Here is a 24963-nt window from a genome sequence, read left to right as displayed (position 1 = left end):
TGTGTGCATTAGTGATCACTCAAATAACTTGACATTGAACTATGGGTGTTTCAAGGGATTTCCGAAATGGGTTCAAGATGAAACAAAGAAGAAAACTATAATGAATATGTAATGAAGGACACACATTATTACTATTCATATGTTTCTTTTTGGGTTCTACTAGTACACTGAAGAACAAGGAGCTCTCCCCTGTGATTGGACAGAAGAGCCAGGGATCAACAGCGTCTGGTGGTCCGACACAACACTCTGAACACAGCCCTCTCACTCTGAGAAGAGGTACTCACTCTGCTTGTGTGTGTGTGTTTATCTATACATCCCATGTTGCCTGTACATGACAGAAAGCCGGAGAGATAGAGAGGAAGTAGTGCTCGCTGAGCAGACAGATGGGTTGTTCTCAGGCTTGCCACTTCTCAGTGACAGTAAACTGCCCTCTGTTTCACACAGTCTCTCTCCGTGTTTTCTCCACAGCCAAAAAGTTGGCCCCCATCCCACCTAAAGGGCCGTACCCTCAGTCGGGGGGGATGTCGGACCAGTCAACCGGTCAGCCTTCCCCGGTCAGCCTATCCCCCACCCCTCCCAGTACCCCCTCCCCGTACGGCTTCAGCTACCCCCAGGGCTACGCCACCATAGGCTCTCCTGGACAGGTCCAGACAGTGACCACGCCGTCCCTCTCCTCCCCTCCCTCGCTTGCTGGCACGCTCACCAAGGCCAGGCCAACTCCCAAGCCACCCAGGCAGAGGCCCAGCCTGCCCCCTCCTCAGCCCCCCTCCACCCCTGGCTCCAGCCCCCAGCCTCTGGAACACGGCCTGCTGGATGGATTGTCTCCTGGGGAGAGCATGTCCACAGGTAAAAACGTCTGCGCTGTTGCAGCTCACGCTGAGCTTCAAAACCACTCAAACACTCTCTAGCTCTCTCTCTCTTTCTCTGTCTCTATCAATGGTCAGTTGTATTTCGTGCAGTTACACATCTGATACTTTTTTACATTTCACCTGAAGTACACTGTTTAAAGGTTAAAAGCTCGTTTCTATTCCTCTGGAAGACTCTAACTTATCTCTTATCTTTCTATTATTTTTCTTTTTGTCGACTACTGTCATTGTCTGCCTACAGCTGTATGAGGCGAGAGGTTCTGTATGGGCATATTGTGAGAGGGACTTTTAGGGTAAGCAGGAGTTCCTGTACTGTACTAAAGCCTCTCCTCACCACCACCAATGTCCGCCATTTTGGCTCAGTATGGAGCTGATTCCAACTGTCTGTATATTTACCTGTATACATGACCTCTTATATGTATATATCTATATATATATATACACTATATTTGTTCAGTCCACCACTAACCATTTTGTTGGCCTTTTGCATGGTGGCTGAGACTGACTCAATGCATGGCTTAGTGGACGTGTGTGATTAAGACTCTGTCCACAAAAAACAACCCAGGACTGACGTTATTTTGATCTGCCAAACAACGTCCGCCCTTTTTTATCCCCCTGCTGCCCCTTGCTTACTGTACACACTGCACAGTTGATCCAAACCCATCCCCCCCACACACACACACCACCACCACCATGGCCTCCACCACCACCACCACCCCTTGATCCCCCAAGCCTGTGCCTCACCCCCACTGCTGATTCAGTACACCTAATGTTTTGTCTAGTCTCTGGTTGTTCTTGTCACCCATTTCAGTGTTACACGGTGGAAGCCATCATCCTCACATGACTGTGAGATAAAGTTACAACATGGATATGGGTTTACAGTGGCTTTCATTCTAGAGAGCACGTGCAATATTGCAAACCATGTCTGCGAGCTCAGGTGTTTGAGTGTGACACAGTGCACTTCCTAACACTGAAGCTCAAAGCTACGTTCTGAGCTCACGATGACTCGACTGCAGTGTTTGATGCATCATTCAACATTCATGTAGTTCTGCACGGATCTGTGGTTCTAAGCAAGTCTCTAAGACTCTACTCTATGTCTCTCGTTTCCTTCTCTCTTGTTGTTGATCTCATTCTTGTATCTCTGCCCCTCAGATTCTCTCTGTAACCTGGATATTCCCATCATTAATGTGGAGCTGGACGGTATCTTTGACGAGCCTAGGTGCGCCCCCTACAGGAATTCTGTGGCTGTGGTCGAATCTATCAACAGAGCAGAGTCGGACGAAGAGTCTGAGAGCACGGTACTATGACAACGAGACTCCGCCCACAACGAGACTCCGCCCTCGGATCTTCAACTATACCGTCCTTCCTCCAGGAGTCAGCGCCTTCCATCTGACCTTTGACCTACCCAGCGTTCTCTCACTTCCTGTTTTCACCCATTTACACAAAACACCAGAATCAGCCAAGCTATAAAAAAAATTCAAACTCACACCACATACACATTTATTAATAAATACGAATATGACAATTACTGATATAAGCATCGAGGCTTTCATCAGCTGTTTGACACTTGAGGAGGGAAAGAACTTTCGATACATTCAATCCAACACAATTCTAGGTTTTATGCTGACTTCATGTGATTCTGTGGTATGGTCATTTTAAGGAACTTTTATCTTTCTTTTGGCCTTATTTGAGTCATTTGCAATATTGCCTTTAGCTTCACGTACCAGACAGGAAATCAAGCTGCTCAGTCAAACTGCTCCTGCAGTATGTGAGTGCAGCATGAAAGGAAGCACAATTATTGTACATCTCTGTCCTGTCAATGTATAGATATTTGTCTTTCTTTCACCAAGACTAAATGATTTCCCTTGAGACCACACAGAGTTCCTCCCTTGTGTATACCCGGGGCACCAATTCAGAAATCTACCACTGGCAACCCCTTGTCTTGTCCATTGTGAATGTGTTTGCGAGGGATGTGTTTGAAAAGTGTAAGTGTGTGTGTCGTGTTTGAACAGTGTGTACTGTGTTTGTGTAGGAGTGTGACTGGGAACCTCTGGTAATTCAACAAGCTGAAGACAAAATCTGACTTTCAAATGGGAGATTCATCTGAATCTAGAGATCGTTAATCATTTTAAGTTATTGTTTATACTGTACATTAAGATAATATAATATTAACAGAAGTACAATATTATGAGTTGGAAATTGATATTTTAGTACAGAGAAACACTCATTCTTTCCTATAGTGTTCAGAACTTGATCATAGATTATTACATAGTAGAGACCTAGGCCTCTGTGGTTTGTGTATGGATCACTATGAAGGATAGAAATAGTACAATTCAGATAACGCTAAGGAGTGGGGAGCTTAATCCTCGGTATGACTGGAATGTGCAGGGTAGGACTGACTCCTCTCTGTGGTCCTCAGCTTTAACTAGAGCTCTGGGATTCATCTCTGGCAAGACATTCTCACTAGCGTGTCTGCTCAGCTACCAGATAAGGAAATATCGAGAAGATTTTGTTTTTTAAGAATGCTTGTATGGGTGTGATATTTTGTGATTTTGTGGTCGGGTTCATATTGAGACTGTTGGTGCTTTCAGCTGGTCTTTTCATATTAAGAGAACGGGGGTCTTGAAAACACACAGAAGTTGCTGTTTCTGAACACCTCAACACAGTGATAGGAAACGGTCTGAGATGCTGTGTGTGAGGTGAAAGTAATTGTAAGTATTTTTGCATCTTAGAATGGGGTTTATTGATATTTCAATGGAGTTTCATAAACATGTGACTCATGATACTGATGAACCAGGACAGACCCCAGAAATACGACCAGCCAAACTTTGAACAAGTGGGTTATTTTGCCTTTTGTTGATTATGATCTACGGAAAATGATGACCTCTTTGTTAGGAAGACTTTTGTGAAACCTTCCCATCCATAAATGAATACAGTAATTGCCTGGAAGATGCTACGCTGCTCTTTCACTCTCAGACTTTGAAGTGCGATATATTTTATTCACAACACTACTGTAAATAATAAAGCCTGTGTACATAAGTGTATATATACAGTACCTAGAGGGGAGATGATGAAATATATATGAAGATACAGTATGAAAATATTAATATTAATTCAAAGTATATATATTGATATGTATGTGTTGTTTTGGTCCTGACATACAGTAATATTGCCAGATTCACACTCAACAAAATGCAGTAAGCTTTGCACACTTATCAGCAACAAATATCATACGTAGTTCTAATAGCACTGACATATATCCAAGGTTAAATCTACTTTATAGGACAGCTAATTTAGAATGCAGACAGTGCCTGTTGTGCAGTCATGTACCATAGAGCTGAAGACTAAGTCCAAATGGAAAATGCTGCATCACTGTATTGCTGCTTCGGACTCACTCATACAGTAGCAAGCAGACAGAAAATCCACAGCCTGCCCATGAGAACACTAATACACATTTAAATAATGTCAGTTAGTAAAGGAAACTAGGACCACCATAGATTCAATACTTTCCATAGTAACACGAAGAGTTCGCAGTTTTGATTACAATAATAATAGTTCTATCCTCCTTTTAGAAGCAATACAATTCAACACAATTCTGAATAGACAGCTCCACAATAAAAATGTTTCAAGTTTCAAAATAAAAAGTGCAATTACACTATTTATGAACAGAGAACCTCATAGGAGTTGAAACTCTCTTACAAATGATTGGACGTTTTCTACAGTTTATATTTAATCAATGTATTTTGGATTTTGTCATTTGTCTTTTCTATGAATTCTGCCAATAGTGAGGCATTAGTGCAACATGTGATGCAGTCATACATTATGGGTTTGACAAATTATTGTCAAATTGCATACCATTTTTAAAAGCTCTTGTTACAATTAGGATGTGCTGAGGTGAATGGTCTGTTCTGTGTCTGGACTGTCTGTGATGATGTGCTGTTCTGTAGCTGTTCTGTAACGAGGGGTTGCTTTCTGTCTTGCGGTGGCTTGTACATACATTTTGAACACAAAAACAGATTTAATGTTGTGGACCAGGGACAGTTGGTAAGAGATTCCAGATGCATTTTCAGTATTATTTTTTTTCTCTTAGCATGCCCATTGAAAGATAAAAAGAAAAGGCCTTGTTTGAAATAAATAGGTGGAATGTACTGGTGACTATTTACATGTTCACCTCAGGTCATTTTAAAAGGAAAATTATTTATGTTGTGGTTGTAGTTTTAAGTCCAAGTGAGTGGAGGGATATTTGATAGTGTATTGTGACGAGGCTTGGGTCTTTGGGTAGGAGAGGGAAGGCAGGTTATGATCAGACATCGTCCGTTGTGTGAAAATCAGAGGCATGCTTTTTGACCTCGTGAAATATTTTGTCATCATTGGTCCTACTTGTGCTTGTCATTATTGTCATGATGTGTGGAAAGACATAGATTTGCAAAGCAGGAGGAATCATTCAGTGTTGCCCGTGAGCAATTTCAAATCACAAGTCTTTGGTTAACTTTTTGTCAAGCTACAACATTCCATCTAGTTCTAATCAATAACTCACTCTCAGCTGAGTCAAAGTATATTGTATTTACATCCAGTAGCATGATTTAATATTCACATCCAACTTATCATCACATCATGCCTTTGACAGCTGTTTTCCTTGAAACTAGATGAGAAAATACCAACCAACTGAACATAACTGAACTGGATTTGTTTTGTGAAGCAACAATGACACAAAATTACTTTGGCTGTGACTGGAATTGTGTGCTTATATCTGCAATATCAACAAACCTAATTTCTTATGAAGAAATGTCTGCCTATCAGCCAGACATCAAACTCCACAATACCAAGTTTGCCTGTATGAGCATTTGTATGGTCTAACACTGTGGTGCATGCAGCTATTGTTTGATAAACAAGTCCATCTTACATTCATCGCTTTTGCATAGTTTATGTTTAAGTAATGGGGGCCAAAATACAGTAAAAGGGAAGTACTGGGTGACTTAGAGACATTTAGGATATTTGTCAAACTGTGTCAAACTGTGATGGCATTTGAGACCCTCTTTTAATGACTCGATAAGGAGGGGAGGTATTTACATGGACATGTCCTCTGTCACCAAGTGGAACACAGTGTGTACTGTAAGATCCGAAACAATCCTCATCAGAATGTTCAAACTATTAAAAACCATTTTTTAAATTCTGACTGTATTTTTCTTCTGGTGTGTATATTAAATCCTCCCATGTGTAAAGAAGTAAATGTGACGAATAAGAAATACAGTGTCCTGCTAAACAGTTATGAATGATCTGATTAACAAGCATTGCAGTGATGATATTAAGTACTGCCATCCGTGATCATTATAACCATTATATATTACGAAACAATACATTTGGTTTTTTGCTTGCCAATCGGTTGTGACTGTGCTGTACACGTTAATTACAGAGAAAGTTACGATAGACTAGACACAACAAACACAGGCTACATCCACAATCCTTTCTCAGGAGCCATAATTCAGACAGTTATCAAGTGCTCTGGTGGAGGCCAGACACTCTCTGTGAAGACAAAGAACATGAGTCACATAAAATCACATAAAATATATTCTTGTTGCAATAATATATGCCGTTACATCAGCAACAATCTCCACATCATAGCCAAAGTACATGGCATGCAGAAAGGGTGGAATGGAGTTATAAGCACATATCTTAGGCGCTAATCTACTGCACTCTACTGCAATGTAAATATACAAGGTATATTTACATTGCCTTTCAGACATACTGTACAGCAGAGGTCATGCTGGTCCATTTTTTAAATGATGCATGCAGTATTAGTGTCTGAGGTCAATGCACATGCACCAATGACATGCTGACGGACTCATACCTTTGACCTTTCGGCCATGAAACTAAACTGTGGTTGGTCGACTGCTTCCAAACACGTGCCCTTCGAACAATCCCAGTCTTACTTTATTGTACATTTTGGTTCGGTTTAACTTGACATATATCATGTTCTAAATGTTACAACAAATTAAAACTGGAGCATTTTCTTTTCTATTCATGCTCTACACCTAGTTAAGGGTTTTAGATGTGCGCTACTTCCATGTCCTGTGCCAGTCTTACCAGAGTCCATGAGGACACTGACAGGTGAGTGGTAGGTCTGCAGGTACTGCTGGGAGCTCAGGAGCTCCCTTCTGCTCAGCAGCTGGGTAAGAACATCCTGAGGAACGATCAAGTCTGGAACCTCATCCAGCACAGACCCTGGAGGCGTCTTAGAGCCCTAAAAAATAAATGACCATTCACCTGTCTTTCTAACACATGCGAAGTCTGGCTTTGGTGGTTTCACCTCAGATTGTAACGATGTACCTTGTTTGCTTTTTGATGGTGATCTCCCAGCTTGAGCAGCAGGGACAGCACAATCCTGATCAGCGCTTCTGTGACCTCCTCCCCGGACGCGTCATTCAGAGTCCTGGCCTGTACATTCAGCACTTTGTAGCTCCACTGCTGGAAAAGACGGCTGGGAAGGTCATGTGACATCATCAGCACCTTGGGGGCCTCGATCAGGGCGCTGCCATGACAACATCAAAACAGCATGTCAAACAGTTCACAACTATGCTATATTAAGAGATGCCTGATATGGTACAAAAATGATTTATTGACTGTTTATCTTTAACATGTTGTTACCCCTGAGGCAGATCCTGCATGCTGGTCAGGTCCTGCAGAACAGACACCAGAACCTCGCTGGAAGACTGTAAGAGAATCACCGCTGGTACAGTGCATGCCATATTGCTATACAGCATATTTTTGCTATATACTTATTTATTGCTTATATTGAGACACAGCCATCCCAGACAGGACAAATAAATACTAGTGAATATTAGTTTATCCTTGGTTACCTCAATGACGTGGAGCATGCAGGTTGGATACAGCAAAAGCAAGCCTGTGATACTGTCACCTTGGTAATACTTCTGCAAGCGCTGGTTCAGTTCCTCGTAGTGCACTGAAAGAAACAAAAGGGATTTGTGTAATTGTTATCGATAGTAAAGGTTGGTTTCCTGGTTAACTCTGTCTCTCAGTGCGAAAACTCCTATTGTTGTCTTTTATTGCTTGCATTCAATGCTGTTCTTTTGTGAGTGAATTCCCTTCCATAGAAAAAAAGAGTCTCTTCAAGATGTCCTTTTGTAAATAGGTGTGAAAGCTATAAAGGGATCCAGACTAACAAGGAAGGGAAGTGTGAGAGAGTCAGTATCCCTTTTGGAGTTTGTGCAACATTTGAGTGATAGATACAAGTGTTAAATTGCATTCATTTTGTAACTATGGTGTGATCAACAACAACAAAAAGTTCTCATTTGGCGTGAGGGCTGAAACCTGAGCGGGTGTACAGGAGCATCTGTCAGTGAAACGATGATGGCTTGTAATCCCTTGAAGAATGCACATCCTCTTAGACTTAATGGCTCTTAAATGTGTTCTAAAGTAACGGCTGCCTGACCTCCCAAGTCTGTCCTGTCGGCGAGTGGCTGGGGGAGGCTGGCGATGACTACCAACCGGTGTAACAGGAACTTCTGGATAGACAGAGAAGAAGGGTATTATTATAAGACCTGCAGTAAGAGGATGTGAATCGAGATAAAACTAATTAACAATGGGCAAACCATTATCTTAACAATCAATCATGCCATAACAAACCAACATATTTGCTCACTTTAACACAAAAAACAAATGAACACATTAACAAATCAGCATTTTGATCGTATCCTTGAACTTGATTCTTGACTAGAGTTGTCACAGCCCTTACTACCCGATGTATTTTACCAACCATCTCATCTTCAGGGTTCAAAAGTCTCCTCTGTGCCATAAAATGGTGAAACAAACTAGTCCCGACATCCTCCTCTTTCTGTTGTTTGAGACTCTGCTGGCTGGCTGCCTCCATCTCTCTTACAGCCAAACACTGACTGAGGCAAGACCAGCAACGTATTGTCCTCTCTGCCTCTCTTTCTGTTTACCTCCTCCATGGTATATCCTGGAAACCTGCCAGTGCTTCCCCCAGGGTAATAAACCCAGCCTACAGCAGCAGTGACTGTCCACAGATGCCCCTGATTAATACCCTGTTTAAAAAAGATATACTGAAATAAAACATTATATTTGCAGTGGTTGCTGTACATGGGAATATGAGTACGTTCTCTGTATAACGCTGTTAATGTTGGTACATACAGTAGTCATTCTGTCCACTCTCATGCAGCCACCCTCAAAAATTGACCTAACCACTAACACTGCCCACTCCAGGCCAGCCAAGGGTACCTTGTTTATTCACAGGATTGCCAGTTGGAGAGGCTAAGTCTCTATGACAACGAATCACATTCTCCTTTAGTAGAATAGCAGGTCTCATTTCAATATGAAAGCAGTCTTCTGTGTTAGTGGTGCCACACAAACCGGGACGCCTTATTACAAACCCAATTATTACAAACCCTTATTACTATCCCCAAACCCCAAACACACGAAAGGTCAAGTTTTACCATGACACTAACTCTATATCTCGATTTTCTAGTTTTGAGTGAGCAAATATAAAAAAAAACATCACATCTAATTGTAAAATAAACATAATTTCTAGGGCCAGAATAAAGATGTCATTATCATACACTGAAGTTGCTTTTCCAGAACAAACCTTTCTATTTGCTCTGTTGGACTCCTCCAGTTTTGCAAACAGTGACATTCTGTCTTCAAAGGACGAGGTCCACTCTTTCAAAGGAGTCTTATCAACTTTTTGCGATCTGGAAGCCATGATTGGTAAGGGTGTTTGGTTTTGTATCCAAGCAACGAGTCAGGAAAAGGTGGAAAGAGGTGTGATAACCTGTAGGGACAACGAGAAGCCTTGTCCAATAAGGACTGTGGTAGAATAGAACAGAACAGAAAATAGTGGAATATGTTTTGGGGTGGGGGGGGGCTATAACGTTTTAATAGGAACAACAAATAAAATGTTCCTTTTCACAAAGTATGTTGAGTGTGACGAATTCATCGCATGGCCGATTGTGGCCACCAGATGATGCCATTTTTCAAGAATGGAATATTTACATTTCTGGCTGCGCGTAATCCGCAGCTCTGAAGACGGTGAACGCATCCAGCCCAGCCCTCTCTTGCGTGCCTTATGTGACGAAAGCTGCGCGTGAAAACCCCAGACAGTACTGCTGTCAGCATCAACAGCTTCTTCCACCGGAGCAACTAGGTCGACGAAGATGGACTAAAAACCACAGGGCGAGGCAACGACTGGAAATGTTCAGGTAGTTATTGAACTGATTAACGTGATTTATCTGTGTCGTTGTACATGGCTATTGATGTTGAAATAATGTATCATTGTCTCTAGTTTTATCATGACAAATACATGAAAATGTCCTAGCTAGTTAGCCTAGCTTCAGCTAGATGGATTTGTACCCAGCTACAACAAGCCTGCCAACATGAGACAGCTGAGTGTAAGGTCCTTACTAAGGATCTGACAGTTGCGTGTCAAGTGCTCGGACTCCTACTAGACGGTAACGCGTTTTATACCCCGTAGATTTGTCAGTTGTTGGAAATATTATATTTAGACTTTATGCAGGTGTGGTGACTCACCCCGTGTGGTGACATACCCCATGTGTAACGTTATAACAGTGGATGGCGTGCTAAAGGCTAAGAGAAATGTAGATGCAGTGTGAGCGCGCCGTTAATGAGATATGGTTTACTGCCATGCCTTATCTTCATGGTATACAGCTAGTATAGGCTGTCTTTCTGAAAGATAGAGCTCTCAAATGTCCATGGATATTTGCCTGTTAAATTGCTGTAATCGTTGCTGTTGTTAAAGGTAGTGAGGTACTAGTGACAAGTCCTACTACTAGATTGTCTTCAACCATTTCCAAAGGTATAGCCGCTATTTTTTCGGCACATTTACGTTTCGACATTTCGGACGTTTTTTTTCTTTTGTGTATTTGTTTTGTGTATTTGTTTCTCAAATACACAAAACGTGCTCTACAACGGAAACTTCCTTTAAAGCTTTATGCTGTCTTGTCATATTAACACTTGACTTAAAACTGATGTTAGAAGTTGGTATATTGTTCTTTCAGTTGGCTTCTTCTGAAATGTATTCAGAGCTTGTTGTGCCTGCCTGAGCCAATCTCTATGCAGAGGGAGATAACAGTATGAGTCCATTGTTAAAGAAGTCTTTTTTTTTCTGAGCAATGGTTCTGTCTGAATGAGAAATCCTTTGAGTTCTGTGAAAATCTTAAAGTAAGCCTATTTCTAATGTGACTTGTGTTAGTGAGACTAGTAGCCTATTCCTTTAATTTCTGGAACTTCTCTATTCCAAATTAAATAAAATCCAGGCAGTTAAAAGCAGATCTCAAGGGGTTTCGCTTGAATGTGTGAACTCAACACATAGCCTAGCCTACTGTTATTCTGGGGTCTCACTTAATACTTCATACTTACTCACTTAGGGCGATGATTAGCAATATGGCTGCAGTCTGCCAGAACAATATTTTGACACTCTTGTAGCTACAGCCTATTGTCCTTGTCCTCGACTGAGCTGATTCCATTGGCAAGACGTGTCTCAGTCACCACTCTACGCCCTCTAAGTATAGCCTAGTCACTGTAATGTATGGGACCTCGGGCCATGACCTTACCACAACACTGGTTCAAAGCACACAATTTAGGTTCTAGGACTTGGTGATGAGCGTCAACAAGAACAAGAGCGAGAGTCAACTGCTGTTAAAATACTCTTAACTGCCAGAGTCTGTTTCAAACAGTCAGAATGATATTTTACCATCTCTCAGCAAAGCCTGGTAATACAATCTGGGAACTCCAACCTCCCTCAATCAATTTGCCTTGGTTTTCTTCCCCACAGAATGCATATTGGCCTAGCGAAGGCAAAAGTGAAATAGGTGCGGTGGTGATTCAAAAGGACACATTCCTATTCCATCACAGTTTAATCTATTGGTTTTAAGCATATTCACTTTGTTTGAGCTATCTATACTTTTTAAGTCTAATCTATGTCGAGACAAGGAGAACTCAGGAGAGTCTATGTTGACTTGTTCCCGTCAAAAGTTTGATTGATCCTGATCTGCAGTGTCTGTGTCCTGGTGGGACCTGACCTAACCCCTGCAATGCTGCTGTCTTTTGAGCACTCTGTCCTGCAGGCCATGGGAGGTCAGAGAATCAAACAGTCAACAGGCCACAGGAGGGAGAATTGTTGCTGGCCTGGTTTAGCCTACATCTAACTGTATCGGCCACGATAGACTCAAAGCCAGCAAGGATGGTGGAAAGTGAACAAAACAGGTCACACTTCCTATGCCCTCAGGAGCAGCCTGGACACAAATAGCTTGTAGTTTGTTGCGATGGAACTGCATCGATCAGTGAGCGGGGTACTGAGGACAAAAGGTCACTCTGTCAACTGTTGCCTAGTCTGCCCTAAAGAATTGTCCCAGCCAGGCACACTGTGCTGCGTTTTGGATCACATTCATCTGAGATTAGTGAAGCTGAAGATGGTACAATATTAGATTTAGTTGGGCTGTGGGCGATTAGGCTATTGCCTACTGTGTCGCTGTATGCTGTGTCAACATCAGCAGGAAGGATCTTACTGTTTTCTATTTGTGTTTCAGATTGGGATGACCATGGATACAGATATGATACCAAAATTCTCCTCCAAAGATGAGGAGATCGACTTTTGGAAGTCACACTCCCTCAAGTACAAGAAGAGGTAACCCAGCTATGAATTTCTATTTGGCTTCATAACTTACACACACAGCCTAACATTTCTACACAGACTAACCTCTTTTAACTTTGGCTGGATTGGGCTCAGAACTTTTGGTCTGCACTTTACTCTGATTAGAAATTCTGGTGTAGATTTATAGTCTGTGCTGACACTGTGCCTGGGAACAGCATCACCTTTTGACAGAAAATTCCCAAAGCCAGTCTTGTTACGTGGATAGAGCAGTAAAGATGGCAGATCCAGTTTCACCTTTTGAAAGAGCATTATGTAAGAGCAGCCTCAGGAATTCTCTTGAAACACCCTTTCTTTTTGTCAAAGGGACAGATCTTTTTTCACATCGGAAAGTAAAACCTTTTGTGTGTTTTATCTCTAAATGGAATTACGTCAAAGAGGTGTTGTGTGTTTTTTTGTTATTTTTCCTTAACAGTAGGAGCTTGGTAGCTTGATACTGTGGTCTATTTCATGAGTGTACATCCACGTTACGCTGGATTCCTTGATACAAAAAGACACCGATAAGATCACGGTGATCTGCAGACACACCCAGCGTAATGGGAAACAAGCTTAGGCTTACACCCAGTTACATAAGAGACTGGACATTTAACCTCTTTAAAGTCAAGGACAATCAAGACCACCTCTTTTCTTCTCCTGTGAGTGTGTGATCTTTGAATCAGTTAAGTATTTGCTATAGCCTAAAGTTACTTACAGTAAAGTACTGCTAGATGAAGTTGTTGTGTTGCTTGACGATTCTCCAGCACCCACAACAGTGGGGCACAAGATTATGTCCATGTTCACAGTTAGGGTCAAATTGAATAATCTGGTGTCCTTAACATTTATATGTATTTATCTAATAGATGAATAGTTGGGTATACCCTTTAACACTTTATTCCAAAGATACATACAGTGTTCACACCAACGACAATACTTGAGACTTGAGAAACTTGAGAAAAGCAAGCTAGAGAAAAGAGCACACAGAGTGCAGGGCATGAATCGACTACAGATGTCAGAAGAGGACAGCAGGTCCTACAGAAGAGGACCTGCTGAGTTTAAAGGTCCCTCACTGCCCCCCTGACCTGACAGGACAGCCTGGAGCTGGTCGTGTTTACGGTTTGGATGGCCTCCCTGGCTCCAGACCCCTTCCAGCCTGTCCCGCCAGTCACATGCCTGGAGCGTGCCCCCTTGGACTCTGCAGCTGCCATTTTTAGACCGCTGTTATCCGTAGCTGTTTTGGACAAGCAGACACTTATATAACCCTAAACACTACATCCTGAAAAGATGCCCTCCCCTGGCCACAGACCCACAGTAGACAGCTATCTGTTTGTTGTTTTGTAATCTTCTTATGGGCTGGTTGGGTGACTACTGCGCTGTATTTTCACTTTCTGGATGTTAATGTGTTTGGAAAAAAGCTGGGATCAGAGGCCTCTTTAACATAGTCAAGAGCAATTAAGAGACTTTGTCTCTGTGATTCCCTGTTGAAAGGAATGTTAGTAACTGACAAAAATGTAGGCCTAAGTGATTGTTGACTAAACAACTTCCATTCAAGTGAACTTGAAGTCAGTTGTTAAGATGTATTTTTATACCATCTGTGTCTCACACTACAGGAAATATCACAGTAATAGTTAAATAAATAATAAAGATCTAGGATACGGCCTGTATCCTGGCCTGTTATTTATGCTGACCTTGTTCCTGGCACTGTCCACAAACTAGATAACCTTTTGCTTTAGGAAGTGATGTAACTTGAAATATATTTTGTACTACTGTATCCCTAACCCTAACAGAGACACCCCCTTTTTTCCCCAAATATGTTTCCCCTGACTTTAGAGAAGGTTATAAAGGGGGAACAGGAAGCAGATAGTCAATCTGACATGTAAAAAAATATGTTTCCCCTGACTTTAGAGAAGGTTATTATGGGGGAACAGGAAGCAGATAGTCAATCTGACATGTAAAAACTCTGCAGGTTTATGCAATTTAGTCAGCGCCCCCATCCAGTTGTTGTGCCTGTGTGCTGAGCTGTCCTCCCCTCCACAGCTACCAGGAGTCCCAGGAGGAGCTGCTGGAGTTCCAGGAGGGCAGCAGGGAGCTGGAGGCCGAGCTGGAGGCCCAGCTGGGCCAGGCGGAGCATCGCATGAGAGACCTGCACTCTGACAACCAGAGGCTCAAGGCTGATGTGGACTCACTCAAGGTAAACATGAGGGTTCTCACCAGATTCAATCATACTCTGGGTTTCAATCATACTCTGGGTTTCAATCATACTCTGGGTTTCAATCATACTCTGGGTTTCAATCATACTCAGGGTTTCAATCATACTCTGGGTTTCAATCATACTCTGGGTTTCAATCATACTCTGGGTTTCAATCATACTCAGGGTTTCAATCATACTCTGGGTTTCAATCATACTCAGGGTTTCAATCATACTCTGGGTTTCAATCATACTCTGGGTTTCAATCATACTCAGGGTTTCCCGCAGCACTTTGCAGTTAAGGTGGCCGCCTAAGCAACACATGCCTGCCGCCTTAACTACGTAGTCAAAAAAACAAACAAACTTTACCACCCTAACTAACACATTTTCTGCGGGAAACCCTGCATACTGGACACAGTCCAAAGTACACTTTAGACTTTGTTTCATACTTCAGATCTTCTTTCTTAACCCGTACTACTGGACATGTATGTACTGTTTTGGTCTTTTAGATTACCTGCTGACACAAGCACAATGTAACACAAAACTCCTGTGTTGAATTCAATAATTGATTATTCTTTCAAGCTGCCATACATCACCATTTGTCTCCAGAGACTGAAATCCCATTGTTGCAGCAGGTGCAGCCTAGGTAGCAGTCCACCAGAGGCCTAACCCAGACGTTCTAAACATTACTCTACTAGATGGAAATATCTTTCGCACCATGAGGTACACAGAAGAAATGTCCTCGATATCCAAACTCTGGTCACAAGTGAGGAGGAGATTAAATTGGCACCTGTGCTTTCTTGGGCCTCAGATGATCATTCCAGCTGCGCCAGCATGAATGTCATGAATAATGCATCAGTGTCTCTCTCCTATGTGTGTTTTTCGCTCCATAATTAGAGAAGAATTAGAATTGAACAGAGCTCAGAGCCCCATGTTCACCTGAATGCATGCAAATCGAGTCTGCCCATGGAGAGAAGAACATATTTAAATTTACATTTAGCAGGCGCTCTTATCCAGAGTACAGGGACATTCCCCCAAGGCAAGTAGGGTGAAGTGCCTTGCCCAAGGACACAACGTCATTTGAAACGGCCGGGAATCGAACCGTCAACCTTCAGATTACTAGCCCGATTTCCTAACCGCTCTGCCACCTGACTCCCTATCCTCATAGGGACCCTGACCTCATAGGGACCTCATTCCTAACATATGTGAATCTATTTGTACAGTCAGTGACAACTCCTGTAAAAGCAACAGCTCATGTCTTATGTTATGTTTGTTTAGTAAAGGCACAGTATGCTAGTGTGACGCAGTCACAATGGCATTTCAGCACTGTTATGGGAAGAGTGACCCAGGTTACTCTGTAATTGACTTCTACATGACTATGCAGATATACAATTAGTCAGACAGGCAGACAAGGCCGGGATAAACCATGGAGCTGAATGGTTAGAGAGCTGGAGATGTGGGTCACATCCCTAAGCCTAAGAATGGGAGAGCAGCGGCGCATGAAACAGCAGTCTGAAAAATAGATGTTAAAATCTAGGTTAACTTCTCCCTCTAACCGATTTGGTTGCAAATGGCATTTGTAGAACCTATGTCCCTGGTAAAGTAAATGTAAATGGTTGAATGTGAGTGAACCCCCCTTTTCTCTCGCTCTCTTTCTTCCACTCCTTCTCCCTGTCCTTCTCTTCCCCCCTCCACACCGCCCGCCCTCCCTCCCCCCTCCACACTGCCCTCCCGCTCTCCCTCCCTCCCTCCCTCCACACCTCCCTCCTCACCTCCCCCCCTCCACACTGCCCTCCCTCTCTCCCTCCCTCCTCACCTCCCCCCCTCCACACTGCCCTCCCGCTCTCCCTCCCTCCTCACCTCCCCCCCTCCACACTGCCCTCCCGCTCTCCCTCCCTCCCTCCACACCTCCCTCCTCACCTCCCCCCCTCCACACTGCCCTCCCGCTCTCCCTCCCCCCCTCCACACCTCCCTCCTCACCTCCCCCCCTCCACACCTCCCTCCTCACCTCCCCCCCTCCACACTGCCCTCCCGCTCTCCCCCCCTCCACACCTCCCTCCTCACCTCCCCCCCTCCACAATGCCCTCCCGCTCTCCCCCCCTCCACACCTCCCTCCTCACCCCCCCCCCCCCCTCCCCTGCAGGAGAAGCTGGAGCAGCAGTATTCCCAGAGCTATAAGCAGATCTCGGTGCTGGAGGACGACCTGGGCCAGACACGCAGCATCAAGGAGCAGCTCCACAAATACGTCAGAGAACTGGAGCAGTCCAACGATGACCTGGAGAGGGCCAAGAGGTCAGCCAACACACAGTCAACACGCATATGAACATACTACCACAACTGAAATCCATAGGAGAGGCCTGAATACCTGAAATGTGATATAACCCATAAGTCATTTGAAAACTAGTACACCCCCAAATACATTTTAGAAACGCATACAGCGGCCTTCATTAGGCCTGTGCCGATTGGAGTTGATCACAGGTCTGACATCTTAACCGGCCCAGCTGTTTTAATGGAGGTATATTCCCTAGTTAATTTCCTCAATGGGAGTAATCAGTACACCAATGCAAAATCCCCTTTCCAATTATTGTGGGCAAGAGGCCCAAGTGGACCCGATTGCTGTAATTGGCTTGAATGGGTTTCAGATTAGTGCTACCAAAGATGCCAGTGATGTAAATTCCTCAGAGTAATGATTAGTCTCTCCCTGACAGGAGATACATCAGTCCCTTTATTTTCACCAAACAAGATGCATGACACTGACACGCACACAGTTCATTTCTTCATGCTTATTTAATCATAATTCATACCCGTCCTCCCTACTTCACTCTTTCTCTCTCTCTTTTCGTACCTTTGCCCCTCTAACCCAGGGCTACCATTGTGTCTCTGGAGGACTTTGAGCAGCGTTTGAACCAAGCCATCGAGCGGAACGCCTTCCTGGAGAGTGAGCTGGACGAGAAGGAATCCCTCCTGGTCTCGGTGCAGAGATTAAAGGATGAGGCCAGAGGTGCTTATTGACCTGTTCTTACTCGCTAACAACATCTCTACTCATTAGCGCACCGCTGCTCCGCCTCTTATCTTTGTGTTGTCGGTGTGAAATGAAAACACGCACATTCTCACAGCATCAGTGCTTGTCGGGGTCTTTCGGCCCCAGTCGTGGTTAACGTGCCCGTGCCTGTCCGACAGATTTACGGCAGGAGCTCGCCGTCCGAGAGCGTCAGACAGACAGGATGTCTGCTCCCAGCTCCCCCACCCAGGACGACATCAAGATGGACACTGCTGTGCAGGCTCCTTTGTCTCTGCCGGCCACTCCTCTGGGCCAGAGCCTCGACAACGCCTTCGCCAACCCGACAGGTACAGAGAGGCTCCTGGAACCTTTTGAATGTATTTTCTTTATTCGACGAGTAGGTCAGTGGTTGCTCATTGTATTTTGTGTTTCCTCAGCGTTGTCCAATGGCTATGGCACCAACTCCCCTCTGACTCCCTCGGCTAGGATATCTGCCCTCAACATTGTTAGCGACTTGCTACGGAAAGTAGGGGTGAGTCTGTCCTCCTCTGCCGCCACATGTTCAGCGTTCATGCTAAGCCAACGGGGTTCACGGTCATTTCCCCTTCCCTCCCCCCCGTGTCCACTCACCCAACACCTGGCTGTCTGTGTGACGGGGGAATCTTCTCCCTTTGTGTCCCTCCCAGGCCTTGGAGTCTAAGCTGGCAGCTTGCAGGAACTTTGCCAAGGACCAGAAAGCCAGGAAGTCGTACGTTACCGAGAATGGGAACGTGATCAACGGGAACACGGCCAAGTTCTCTCACTCGCTCCACACGTCGTACTTCGACAAAGCGTGAGTACTCTCTCCTGGAGCCGTTTAGCTTTCGATGATGACTCGCAAGCCACTCACCTGTATTGAACAAGGGCAGCCAAGGCTTTTATGGGAAAGGGGGGGATCTCATTGTGATGAGCCTCTTATGTAAAACGGATTGAGGCCTGATGCTTCTACCTTCGTTGATCATCATTCATCCAATTTCCCCATCATAAAGGATATCTGTTTAAATGGATTTGGTGTTCGCTGTTGCCGGTTAATCTTTCAGAGTGTTTGTTTAGACGACATGTTGTAGTTAAGGGAGAGCGTTCGGGGAGTGTTTAAAGCCATGAAAGATGATAAATCTTCTGTTGATGATGTTGATGACTGAACAAGAGGAGGAGGGTGGATGAGCCCCCCCGTCTCAGACCTGTGTGTTTTTCCCCAGCAGGAGAGAGAGGGTCATATTCCCTGCGTTAATTCTGGGTAATGCTCCTTCCGTTACCCTGAGTGTGGGGATTCACCTGCATGCTGCTTTAACCAGCCTCCTGTCCTGTGCCATGTAATGCTGGGTAGAGTTACTCACTGTGGGCTGGGTGAGGTCATCACCGTCTCCACTAACCGCTCCTGGGGGTGGTGCCATTCTCCCTGCTTTTTTCGTTTCTTTTTTTTTTTTTTTTTACTCTTAGCTGATAGATATCCTTTTCATTGATTTGTCTGTCTGTCTGTTGGTGTGAGTAGTGATTCTAGTTATTGATCATGTTTGGGAGATGGGTCATTGGTGGCGAGCTCTAGATGAAATGCGGTGCACGATATTCAGTCCCCTTTTCCCAGGTTGCCGCCAATAATGACTACTGCTGTACACAGTTAACTGTCCTACCGATGGATGATGGCGTGCTGTGTAACTCCTGTGTCCTCTGCTGAGGTCTCCTACTAGAGCACATGTCCATTACCATGGCGATGGGCTGTGTGAGAGGGAGTAGGAACATTGGCTTACCTTCCTGCTGATGTGAAGGAGTAGCTGATTGGCTGAAGCGTGCAGATTGGTACACAAGGTCAAAGTTTCCACCCGCAGGTTGAAGTCGGCACTAGATTTCAAGTGGGTTGTAAGATTGGTGACCGTTTTGGATATAGAATAGAAATAGGGACAGCCACCTCCTTTTCCTACTAGTCCAGCAGTATAAGTCTTGCCCTGTTAGGCAGGCACCATTTAACACACTTTATCTCGAGCCCTGAGCCCTAACATACAGTATCAGCCTGTGGACTGTTGCCAAGCATGGGCATGGTTTCACCGTTGGTGTTCCATCAGTGCTGCTAACCAGACAGAGAGTGGTAACCTTCAAGACACTGCCTGTGTGTAAACACAACTCCTTTACTTCACAATCTCCAGCAGGGCTTTCTCTAGTCGCTGCCTTCTATGTGATCTGTTGATGTCATCTAGTTCCATAAGTGGCTGCACGTGCATGGTAGGTGGCTACCCAGTGTGTTGGAAGAATCGTGCGTGTGCGTGTGCGTGTGTGCGTGTGCGTGTGCGTGTGTGTGCGTGCGTGCGTGTGTGTGTGAGAGACAGTGTCAGTTGTCAGGAGCATAATGAGGAGAGAGTGAGAAGTGACTTGCTGTGTGACCCGGGTCACTGGTTTGCCCTGTGTTGGCATCGTCTGTCCACCACATTGACTGTGGCTTCAAATACGGCCTTTGTTTGGTTAACAGCTGAGAGAAGCAAGTCATGGTGGCTAAAAGTGATATCCGGTCCATCAGATAGGCATGTAGATCATTTCATACTATTCAAATGTCACGTAATAACAACATAATTGTAGCGTTTACCTTAGGCTCTGTCGTATAGGTTAATGCACAGCTGACATAACTTAGCTCTCCATCAATGATAATGTTTAAAGAAACAACTGTAACCCTAACCCTGAGATGATTTGACCCATGTTGTTTGTTTCTGCAGCAGGCCGGTGAATGGACTGGACCCTGGCACCCTGACGGCCATCACAGCTCCCCCTTCTGCCTCTCCCCCTGGCCTTCTGCCTCTAACCGTGTGACGGTGTTGTACCCCAGCAAGCCCCTAAGCCCCTACAACCCCACTCTCTCTCCACTGCCTGTGGACAAAGGATTGTGTGGACATCTACAGACTCCGGAGAGCACAGAGAATGGCTAGCACTATAAAACACTTTTCACACTGTAATTCTGGCCCTTTTTGCAGTCACTGCACTGTGTGTTATGACGAGTCAGTACTTGGTGGGTATGTCCTGTATATGTTTATCTGATATATATATATATATATATATATATATTTTTTTTTTTTTTTTTTTGTCTGTCTCGGGGGGGCTAAATGCAAACATCTGAATTACTGTAATATCTTCATCTAGCAGCTGTGACCCAGACTGTGGTTTGCAGGAATGGGATTGCCAGCATTAATGGGATGGCACACACGTGCCCGATGGGTTAAATAGCCTGGAATGATGTTTTGCCATGTGGACTGGCTCCTCACATGTTTGCCATAAATAATTGAGGGGAGTTTAAACCTTCAATGTCAACCTTTTAAACCATTTGTCTTTACTCTTACAGCCATGAGGGTTACAGTGTGTTCTATTATTTCTGCATAAAATAGTTGTGTCTATAACTAGTTGTTACAAAGTATCAGTTGGTGGTGTTAAAAAGGGAAGAGATGTTACTTATGTTATTGAACCATATGACAGTGTGCACAATATTGGTCATATTGATCGTTATTTACAGATGTCCACTGAAGTAGTGCCGACCATTCAGCCAGTGTTTTACTTTGGAGTTTAAACAGAAACTACCACCATTTTGAATCTCTGCTGGCATTTAAATGTTTGTATTTTATGATGTTTCTTGAAAATGTCACAACACCATTATAAGCAAGTGTAGCACTTGACCTTGTGCGGATATTTACGTTTCATTCAAGTGCAATATTGCCTGTTTGTCCTCTTCATGTAAAATGTTTTAATTTATTTCAGATTTCTTTAATGGCATGTGTTTAAATAAAAAGAATGTAATCATACATTTGTTAATGTATTATATGATGATTTAAAACCTGTTGTCTGTCTTAAAGTGATAATAAAAAGACTATGCCAATCTAATCTCAAATACATTTTGGTAGCTGTTGATAGATTTGATATTTGCATGTTTATTTGCATGTTTATTATTTGGTAAATGATAAACATTTTAATAAACAAAGTAGATCTCTCCCTCTGGTGGTAGGTAGCTGTACATTCAGTCGCAGCTCTGAATTTACCTGTTCTGATTCTATACATTTATTTCAAGGTAATAGCAAATAGACCAAACTTACAGGAATTCTTTAGTTTTATTACAGGTGAACCAAACCTTACCATAATAGGAGGTTGCATCAAATATACTGATTTTTACACATTATAAGACAATTAAACTTCACTTTTTCAGCTGAGGCTGATAATTGGGACAGAAATGGGGGGAATTACTTTGTTGAACTTGAATTATAACAAACATGTCAGTCAATGCAAGTAATTTGAAAACATTTCAGTTTGGGTAAAGAGTTTACAAACTGCATCTGCACAGTATTTTCGAAACCCTCACACCAGGTGGCTCACATCCCTCCATCACCTTTTGACAATAAATATTTTTCCGACTGAACAGTCGATTTGACGTCACAAGAAGGATAATGTAGTGCCACCTCAACTGGAGGGAGTCTGCTGTCTGTTGTGCCGAGTAGGTGAAGAGCCATTCCTTCACATGCCTCCTTTCTTCTCAGCTAGCTCCTCCATCTGCCTATGTCTTCTCTCCAAGATCTCCATCAGTTTGGCTTCATTACGGGCTCGCTCCTGGGCCCGGATCGCTGCGATGTCCTCAAAGAATAGGTGTCTGGGGAAAGCACAGTGCTTTAGAATTAACATGTCACTGTTGCAATCAGTTTTCTCACATGTGGAACATAGAGATGGGAAATACTTTGTTACTGTATATATTTCTGGTATCGGTACTTTTAAACCAGGCTCTTTTTAAACATGAGTACTTCTACTTGAGTGAATGATGTGTGTACTTTTGCCATCTCTGGTGGAACAAGATGAGATGCTGACGGTTGTGGCCCTGGGCTATGCATTTTCTTATGTTGAACTTTGTCTAACATTTGGCAATTAATCAGAACTGCTGAATGATAAGAGGTGGGGATGCGAAGTCAGAAATTCAGTGTTGACAAGCATGTTGCATGTATACTCGCATTTTTGTTTAGTTATGGGGAATGTAAGATAGGCTGGTCAAGGTTATTGAATCAATTATGGGTTATGTGAGACTGTATTATGCCATCGTAAACAATTAAGATTAAGATGTAGTTATCCTTAAGATATATAAAGAATGAGTGTACCTGTTGAAGAAAGCAGTAGCAAGTCCCACGATTAATGTTCCAAACAAAATAGGTTTGGTAAGGCGCTTTGCAGTGGACAGTTGGTGTTGTTTCATGGTGGGAATCAGTTAGGTCTCCGAATGTAGGACGACGCACAAGATTAACTGTTCAGGGTCTTCTGGCGAATTATTACCATAATAGTATTATTTTTTGATAGACTGGCTGTACACACCCCCTCCAAAACTGTTCAATAACCCTCTCTATCTGGCATCGTCATGTAAGCGTGCTAAAACTCACGTATCATGCACTTCCGCTCCCTTCATTACAAAACAAATTCTCAAGGGTAGTTAACTTGCTTTTAGTTAAACATACTATTCACATGATATATACGTGTTGCAAAATTCTTGCAACATATGTATCAGCAAACCTAAACAATATTTACTATCCAAAATCCACTCGCAATGTAGATAACTATATCGTGGAACATTTAAATATCATGTTTGTGGGGAGATATTTAGTTGACGGACTTGTAGCAGGTCGTTCAAGTGCCTGCGTAAAGCAAGTGTCAAACAACAAAAGTGATTGCAATCAGCTATTAAACAGGAAAGAAGAAGAAAAAAATATATATATATATTACACAGATACCAAGCTATGTGGGTTGAGGAGTATTGTGTTTCCAAGATGTTTAGAAGGTGTAGCTTGATTATCTCTTACTACTAGTCAGATGAAGGCTACGATGTCAGGGAAGCCGGGAAATTCGACAGGATCTGATCGTTTTGAATACTTACAGTCACTCGTTACCGAATTTCAGGACACAGACAGCGAAGGTGCGTTGCAATAATTATTTAAAAAAAACATGTAGTAACGACATTTCATAGTGATCTTGGTTGATATTTTAGCTTAACAAATGCTAAGATACCCAACATGTTTGTGAACTGCATGGGCTAGTCTACCTATACTAACGTTCAAAATGTTGCTATCATTTAGAGGCCAAAGAGCAAGTACTGGCCAATTTGGCCAATTTTGCATATGACCCCAGAAACATGGTGGACCTACGAACGCTTCAGGTGATGGACCTCTTCTTGGACATGCTCACAGAAGATAATGAGAACTTTGTAGAATTTGGGATGGGTAAGTATTGTGCACACAGATCAGATGTTGTAGGGGTAAGGTGCTTGAAAAGTCCTCCCACTCAACACAGAGATGCAAGGCAGCTTACTCTTTCTTCACTCATTTCTTTCAGGAGGGCTGTGTAACTTGAGTATGGACCCTGAGTGCCGAGACCATATCCTGCAGAGTGATGGCATCGCCTTGGTAACCAGCTGCCTGTCAAGCCGGCGAGAGGAGACGGTACTGTCAGCCATCTCCACACTCATGAATCTCACCACGGCAGCCTCCCGCTCTCTCACTACAGACACCACGGTGGTGCAGTGCATGCTGCGCTTCTCCCTCTCCCAGAGCCCCCGCTTGCGCAACCTGGCCTCTGTGTTTGTTCAGGACTACTGCACGGAGCAGCAGGTGGCCAGGGCAGAGGAGCGATTGCAGGGCCACCATCAGACCATTCTGGGGATCCCTCTGCCCAAGGATTAGTATGGACATAGAGGACCGCAGGTGCCTCTGGTCCTTTTAGACTGGATATCTGATGGACTGATTAATCTATACTCTCTGAGAGTGACCGGACTCAGGCAGGATCGCACTGCCTGGGACTGCATAAGGATGGTTTGACAGAAAACGGTTTGACACATTGTCAGATTTTATTGTCTTGGCTGAACATGTTGTCCTTAGTAGTTACTGTCCTTGAACAAGGTCTACATGCTACAACATGTCACTGCCACATGAGGGAGATGATGCCCCTTCTTTGGTCAGCAATGACAGGTTGATGGATGACTGCTGTGTATAATGCCTGCTATGCATTTGGCTACTATCAAATCTAGTTTTAAAGGCGAGCACTACCAGTGGTTGAATGTATCTATTTGATAATAGACATGGTTATAAACTCTCAATACATTTAGTAAGCAAATGTCCCTCGTGAAATATGTGAATTGTAATTTTATTTCCCTTTTTATACATTCAATAAACAATCATCCTTACTTTTTCATCAGTGC

General features: G+C 43.5%; 4 protein-coding genes and 1 long non-coding RNA gene across 25 annotated transcripts in view; 3 read left to right on the top strand and 2 right to left on the bottom strand.

The window, feature by feature from the left end:
- The window catches only part of LOC134030907 (rho GTPase-activating protein 44-like), a 40316-nt gene extending 37576 nt beyond the window's left edge, over nt 1–2740 (top strand). For 9 of the 11 annotated variants that reach the window (XM_062474310.1, XM_062474306.1, XM_062474304.1 and 6 more), the window contains 3 exons: nt 164–276; nt 469–846; nt 2019–2740. In XM_062474310.1, the coding sequence (XP_062330294.1) occupies nt 164–276; nt 469–846; nt 2019–2173 (646 nt within the window). In that variant the 3' untranslated portion in view covers nt 2174–2740. Of the gene's footprint in view, nt 1–163; nt 277–468; nt 1160–2018 lie in introns of all 11 variants that reach the window. The other 2 variants (XM_062474307.1, XR_009931770.1) reach the window with 2 other exon arrangements.
- A 1996-nt stretch (nt 2741–4736) lies between these two features.
- Nucleotides 4737–9600, bottom strand: LOC134030909 (testis-expressed protein 47). 2 transcript variants are annotated; one of them, XM_062474312.1, is made up of 8 exons: nt 9487–9600; nt 8317–8389; nt 7724–7827; nt 7512–7576; nt 7194–7395; nt 6951–7107; nt 6715–6774; nt 4737–6389 (listed from the first exon to the last, which is right to left on the bottom strand). In XM_062474312.1, the coding sequence occupies exons 1-7, from the start codon at nt 9532–9534 to the stop codon at nt 6737–6739; spliced, it is 687 nt and encodes a 228-aa protein (XP_062330296.1). In that variant the 5' UTR covers nt 9535–9600; the 3' UTR covers nt 4737–6389; nt 6715–6736. The 2 variants fall into 2 exon arrangements, with proteins under 2 accessions (XP_062330296.1, XP_062330295.1); XM_062474311.1 differs by lacking the exon at nt 9487–9600 and adding an exon at nt 8641–8824.
- Nucleotides 9601–9942: 342 nt separating this feature from the next.
- On the top strand, nt 9943–21615 carry ndel1a (nudE neurodevelopment protein 1-like 1a). Of its 10 annotated transcripts, XR_009931896.1 has the most exons (12): nt 9943–10099; nt 12446–12543; nt 14581–14734; nt 16875–17023; nt 17596–17732; nt 17912–18079; nt 18170–18264; nt 18419–18564; nt 18974–19008; nt 19913–19988; nt 20233–20284; nt 20474–20635. XR_009931896.1 is itself a non-coding variant. In XM_062474972.1 (11 exons), the coding sequence occupies exons 2-11, from the start codon at nt 12452–12454 to the stop codon at nt 20565–20567; spliced, it is 1122 nt and encodes a 373-aa protein (XP_062330956.1). In that variant the 5' UTR covers nt 9943–10099; nt 12446–12451; the 3' UTR covers nt 20568–21615. The 10 variants fall into 10 exon arrangements, 7 of the variants coding, with proteins under 7 accessions (XP_062330956.1, XP_062330960.1, XP_062330962.1 ...); XM_062474972.1 differs by lacking the exon at nt 19913–19988 and having other exon boundaries at nt 20474–21615; XM_062474976.1 differs by lacking the exon at nt 20233–20284 and having other exon boundaries at nt 20474–21615.
- Nucleotides 21616–21835: 220 nt separating this feature from the next.
- LOC134031375 (uncharacterized) lies at nt 21836–23453 on the bottom strand. Its single transcript, XR_009931897.1, has 2 exons — nt 22880–23453; nt 21836–22383 (listed from the first exon to the last, which is right to left on the bottom strand). It is a non-coding gene; the product is annotated as an uncharacterized LOC134031375 (long non-coding RNA).
- On the top strand, nt 23375–24948 carry armc7 (armadillo repeat containing 7). Its single transcript, XM_062474980.1, has 3 exons — nt 23375–23685; nt 23846–23989; nt 24102–24948. The coding sequence occupies exons 1-3, from the start codon at nt 23583–23585 to the stop codon at nt 24446–24448; spliced, it is 594 nt and encodes a 197-aa protein (XP_062330964.1). The 5' UTR covers nt 23375–23582; the 3' UTR covers nt 24449–24948.
- The last annotated feature ends 15 nt before the right edge of the window (nt 24949–24963 follow it).

Source organism: Osmerus eperlanus, chromosome 12, assembly GCF_963692335.1.
Source record: "Osmerus eperlanus chromosome 12, fOsmEpe2.1, whole genome shotgun sequence".
In the NCBI taxonomy this organism is placed as follows: Eukaryota; Metazoa; Chordata; class Actinopteri; order Osmeriformes; family Osmeridae; genus Osmerus; species Osmerus eperlanus.
The sequence above is the reverse complement of the archived record's forward strand: the minus strand, read 5'-3'. Positions and strand labels throughout refer to the sequence as shown.

Coding starts and splice junctions, on each gene's coding strand:
- LOC134030909 (XM_062474311.1), bottom strand. CDS start 8,754: ATGGAGGCAGCCAGCCAGCAGAGTCTCAAACAACAGAAAGAGGAGGAT. Junction 7,828..8,316: donor CGACAGGACAGACTTGGGAG/GTCAGGCAGCCG, acceptor TGTTTCTTTCAG/TGCACTACGAGGAACTGAAC. Junction 6,775..6,950: donor CAGTGTCCTCATGGACTCTG/GTAAGACTGGCA, acceptor GATTGTTCGAAG/GGCACGTGTTTGGAAGCAGT.
- armc7 (XM_062474980.1), top strand. CDS start 23,583: ATGAAGGCTACGATGTCAGGGAAGCCGGGAAATTCGACAGGATCTGAT. Junction 23,686..23,845: donor TCAGGACACAGACAGCGAAG/GTGCGTTGCAAT, acceptor GCTATCATTTAG/AGGCCAAAGAGCAAGTACTG. Junction 23,990..24,101: donor CTTTGTAGAATTTGGGATGG/GTAAGTATTGTG, acceptor CATTTCTTTCAG/GAGGGCTGTGTAACTTGAGT.
- ndel1a (XM_062474972.1), top strand. CDS start 12,452: ATGACCATGGATACAGATATGATACCAAAATTCTCCTCCAAAGATGAG. Junction 17,024..17,595: donor GACCTGGAGAGGGCCAAGAG/GTCAGCCAACAC, acceptor CCTCTAACCCAG/GGCTACCATTGTGTCTCTGG. Junction 18,565..18,973: donor ACGTCGTACTTCGACAAAGC/GTGAGTACTCTC, acceptor TTTCCCCAGCAG/GAGAGAGAGGGTCATATTCC.